At 42.9% G+C, this 4,345-nt stretch overlaps 1 protein-coding gene across 2 annotated transcripts; it reads left to right on the top strand.

Annotated features, from left to right (window-relative positions):
• Positions 1 to 3,812, top strand: apoda.2 (apolipoprotein Da, duplicate 2). 2 transcript variants are annotated; one of them, XM_087811177.1, is made up of 5 exons: positions 1 to 19; positions 101 to 216; positions 287 to 408; positions 3,370 to 3,455; positions 3,520 to 3,812. In XM_087811177.1, exons 2-5 carry the CDS (start codon positions 103 to 105, stop codon positions 3,759 to 3,761), a joined length of 564 nt encoding a protein of 187 aa, XP_087667303.1. In that variant the 5' UTR covers positions 1 to 19; positions 101 to 102; the 3' UTR covers positions 3,762 to 3,812. The 2 variants fall into 2 exon arrangements, with proteins under 2 accessions (XP_087667303.1, XP_087667304.1); XM_087811178.1 differs by having other exon boundaries at positions 7 to 36.
• The last annotated feature ends 533 nt before the right edge of the window (positions 3,813 to 4,345 follow it).

Genomic DNA, 4,345 nt, shown 5'->3' with positions numbered 1-4,345 from the left:
CTGACACACACACACACAGGTAAGACACACACACAGGTAACACACACAGGTAACACACCAGCAGCTTCAACTGTCTTCACTCACAAGTCTTTGGTTCCAGAGATGAAGTCCATGCTGGTTCTGGTTCTGACCCTCCTGTCCGTGGTGGACGCTCAGGTGCTGAGACTGGGTCGCTGTCCTCGACCCGACGTCCAGGCCGACTTCGACACCAGCAGGGTGAGACGACGCACAACTGCACTCTCTGACGCACAACGACTTCTTCCTCACGGCTGCTCTCGCTCCACAGTACCTCGGCCAGTGGTTCGAGATCAAGAAGCTGCCGACGTTCTTCCAGAAGGGAGAGTGTGCAGTGGCTTCCTACAGCCTGAAGGGTCCGGGGGTCATCAAGGTCGTCAACTCTGAGCTGCTGTGAGTCACACACACACACACACACACACACACACACACACACACACACACACACACACACACACACACACACACACACACACACACACACACACACACACTTTTATTAATGAACCTTTTGGGAGGAAATGGGAGCTTCAAGAAAAAACACACAAACACACATTCCAGTCACACGCACTCAGGTTACACACACACTCTTGAGTCACACACACACTCTTGAGTCACACACACACACACACTCTTGAGTCACACACACACTCTTGAGTCACACACACACTCGGGTCCAGACGCTCAGGTCACACACACACAATATTACACACATTCAGGTAAACAAACGCATAACGCAAACACACATTAAGGCACATCAACACAATATTACACACTCCAGTCACACACACTTATCAAGGTGCTCAACTCTGAGCTGCTGTGAGTCACACACACACACACACACAAAATTACACACATTCAGGCATACAAACATAAAATTACACACGCACATTCAGGTAAAGAAACGCATAACACAAACACACATTCAGGCACATCAACACAATATTGCACACGCACACTCCAGTCACACACACAAACAAACACTTCATCACGCACACTCCAGTCACACACACAAACACACACTTCAGTCACGCACACTCCAGTCACACACACAAACAAACACTTCAGTCACACACACACTCCAGTCACACACACAAACAAACACTTCAGTCACACACACACTCCAGTCACACACACAAACAAACACTTCAGTCACACACACTCCAGTCACACACACAAACAAACACTTCAGTCACACACACTCCAGTCACACACACACAAACAAACACTTCAGTCACACACACTCCAGTCACACACAGAAACAAACACTTCAGTCACACACACACTCCAGTCACACACACAAACAAACACTCCAGTCACACACACACTCCAGTCACACACAGAAACAAACACTTCAGTCACACACACAAACAAACACTTCAGTCACACACACACTCCAGTCACACACACAAACAAACACTTCAGTCACACACACTCCAGTCACACACACAAACAAACACTTCAGTCACACACACACTCCAGTCACACACACAAACAAACACTTCAGTCACACACACTCCAGTCACACACACAAACAAACACTTCAGTCACACACACACTCCAGTCACACACACAAACAAACACTTCAGTCACACACACTCCAGTCACACACACAAACAAACACTTCAGTCACACACACACTCCAGTCACACACACAAACAAACACTTCAGTCACACACACTCCAGTCACACACACAAACAAACACTTCAGTCACACACACTCCAGTCACACACACTCCAGTCACACACAGAAACAAACACTTCAGTCACACACACTCCAGTCACACACACAAACAAACACTTCAGTCACACACACTCCAGTCACACACACAAACAAACACTTCAGTCACACACACACTCCAGTCACACTAACAAACAAACACTTCAGTCACGCACACACTCCAGTCACACACACAAACAAACACTTCAGTCACACACACACTCCAGTCACACACACAAACAAACACTTCAGTCACACACACTCCAGTCACACACACAAACAAACACTTCAGTCACACACACTCCAGTCACACACACAAACAAACACTTCAGTCACACACACTCCAGTCACACACACTCCAGTCACACACACAAACAAACACTTCAGTCACACACACTCCAGTCACACACACAAACAAACACTTCAGTCACACACACTCCAGTCACACACACAAACAAACACTTCAGTCACACACACTCCAGTCACACACACACTCCAGTCACACACACAAACAAACACTTCAGTCACACACACTCCAGTCACACACACAAACAAACACTTCAGTCACACACACTCCAGTCACACACACAAACAAACACTTCAGTCACACACACTCCAGTCACACACACAAACAAACACTTCAGTCACACACACAAACAAACACTCCAGTCACACACACTCCAGTCACACACGCACTTTTTTGTTGTATTTTATTTAAATAAATTCTAAATACACTAAGATGACTAAACAATAAGACAAACGTTTTTCAAGAATATTTAAAAGTAAAAATTAACAACATGTAGTTTTTTTTTAAGTTTACTTTTTCCTAGATAGTGAAGCATTAATACTTCACTCATTCTTCTTATATATTTATATTTATACACAGAGTTTCAGGTATTTTGACGCCTAAATGCACCAAATAAAGTATATTTAAATATAAATAAAAACGTATAATTCAACAGAAAGTTATTTTTCTCTCAAATCTATGAAACTTTTAAACTTTTGTTTCCATCGACGAGTCATCAGTCGCAGCTGCTCCACTTCAGAGGCTTTGTGGGTCTTGTAGTTTCTCTCTGGCGGCCATGTTGTTTTGTAGTTTCTAAGCCTGAGAGGCTGTTGCCCAGAATTCTTATGATTGTGCTTTGAAATATTTTACTAAAATATAATTTTCTAATAAAAAAATATATTAATGATAAATTAAACTTTTGTTTTAAATATAAATAAATACATTTAATTTAACCTGGAAAAAAATATTTAGGGTTAACATGTAGAGTTGCTTTAATAATTGATTATTTGTTTTATTATTAAATGTTTTTGTATTAGAACATATACGTATAAAGATTAATAAAAAAATAAAAAATAAAAAAATAAAAATGTTTCGTCAAATAAAATTATTTTAAAATCATAGTTAAATATATATATTTTTAATTAGAAAATGTTCAACCTTTATTACAAATATATTTCTAATAAAAAATACCTAATAATTCTAAAAAAGTTTTGAATTTATGATTTTTGTCTAATTTATTTTTCAACATTATTTTTGTACATTTCAATAATTTAAAAACATGTAAAATCAATTTAAAATGGTTTATTTTGAGGTATTTTCTTGTTGACCCTTGACCTTCGCTCCACAGTAACGACGGAAGTGTGAACTCCATCGAAGGTCAGGCTAAGGTCAAGGACGCCTCCGAGCCCGCCAAGCTGCAGGTCTCCTTCAACAGTGAGTCCAGGAGTCCAGTAGATCTCGAGGAACCTTGACTCACCACAGGCCTCTCTGCTCCTAGACTCCCCTCCGGGTCCGTACTGGGTCCTGTCCACGGACTACGAGGGTCACTCTCTGGTCTACGGCTGCAGCGACTTCGGTCTCTTCCACGTGGAGCTCTCCTGGATCCTGAGCCGCCAGCCCACCATCTCCGCCGAGACCGAGGCCGAGCTGGACGCCATCCTGACCTCCACAGGGGTCGACGTCGGCAAGATGGTCCGCACCAACCAGGACGAGCAGTTCTGCGCGGCCGCCAGACCGTGAGCCGGACCGGAGCCGAGGTCACGAGCCTTTTGAATAAAAGTTGACAAAGATCATGTCGAGTCTTTCCTGCACCTGAACGCACAACTCTCTGAGCCACAACACAACAGTCCTGCAGACACGTGTGGCACTGAGGGCAAATACAAACATGCAGGTGCAGAGCTGAGTTCACTGAGAGGGGGTGAGAAGAAGAAATGGCTGTTTTAGAAACAGATTTTGTTTGAGTTACAATCCTGGACAAACACACACACTTACGCACACTCGCACACAATTATGGTCAAACACACACTCATACACACAATTATGGTCAAGCACAGACACTTACACACACTCATACACACAACTATGGTCAAAAACACACACTTGCGCACACTCGCACACAATTATGGTCAAACACACACACTCATACACACAATTATGGTCAAGCACAGACACATACACACAACTATGGTCAAAAACACACACTTGCGCACACTCACACACAATTATGGTCACACACTTACGCACACTCGCACACAATTATGGTCAAACACACACACTCATACACACATTTATGCACAAACACTCAAACGTACGCACAATCATGG

Source organism: Callionymus lyra, chromosome 16, assembly GCF_982586985.1.
Source record: "Callionymus lyra chromosome 16, fCalLyr1.hap1.1, whole genome shotgun sequence".
Taxonomy (NCBI): domain Eukaryota; kingdom Metazoa; phylum Chordata; class Actinopteri; order Syngnathiformes; family Callionymidae; genus Callionymus; species Callionymus lyra.
Note: the sequence above shows the minus strand (reverse complement) of the source record. Positions and strands in the feature narration are given on the sequence as shown.

What these genes read in the sequence shown, in the direction of transcription:
- apoda.2 (XM_087811177.1), top strand. Translation starts at nt 103, where the DNA reads ATGAAGTCCATGCTGGTTCTGGTTCTGACCCTCCTGTCCGTGGTGGAC. An exon ending in GTCGTCAACTCTGAGCTGCT is followed by an intron (nt 409 to 3,369) that starts GTGAGTCACACA and finishes TTCGCTCCACAG; the next exon opens with TAACGACGGAAGTGTGAACT. An exon ending in GCTGCAGGTCTCCTTCAACA is followed by an intron (nt 3,456 to 3,519) that starts GTGAGTCCAGGA and finishes CTCTGCTCCTAG; the next exon opens with ACTCCCCTCCGGGTCCGTAC.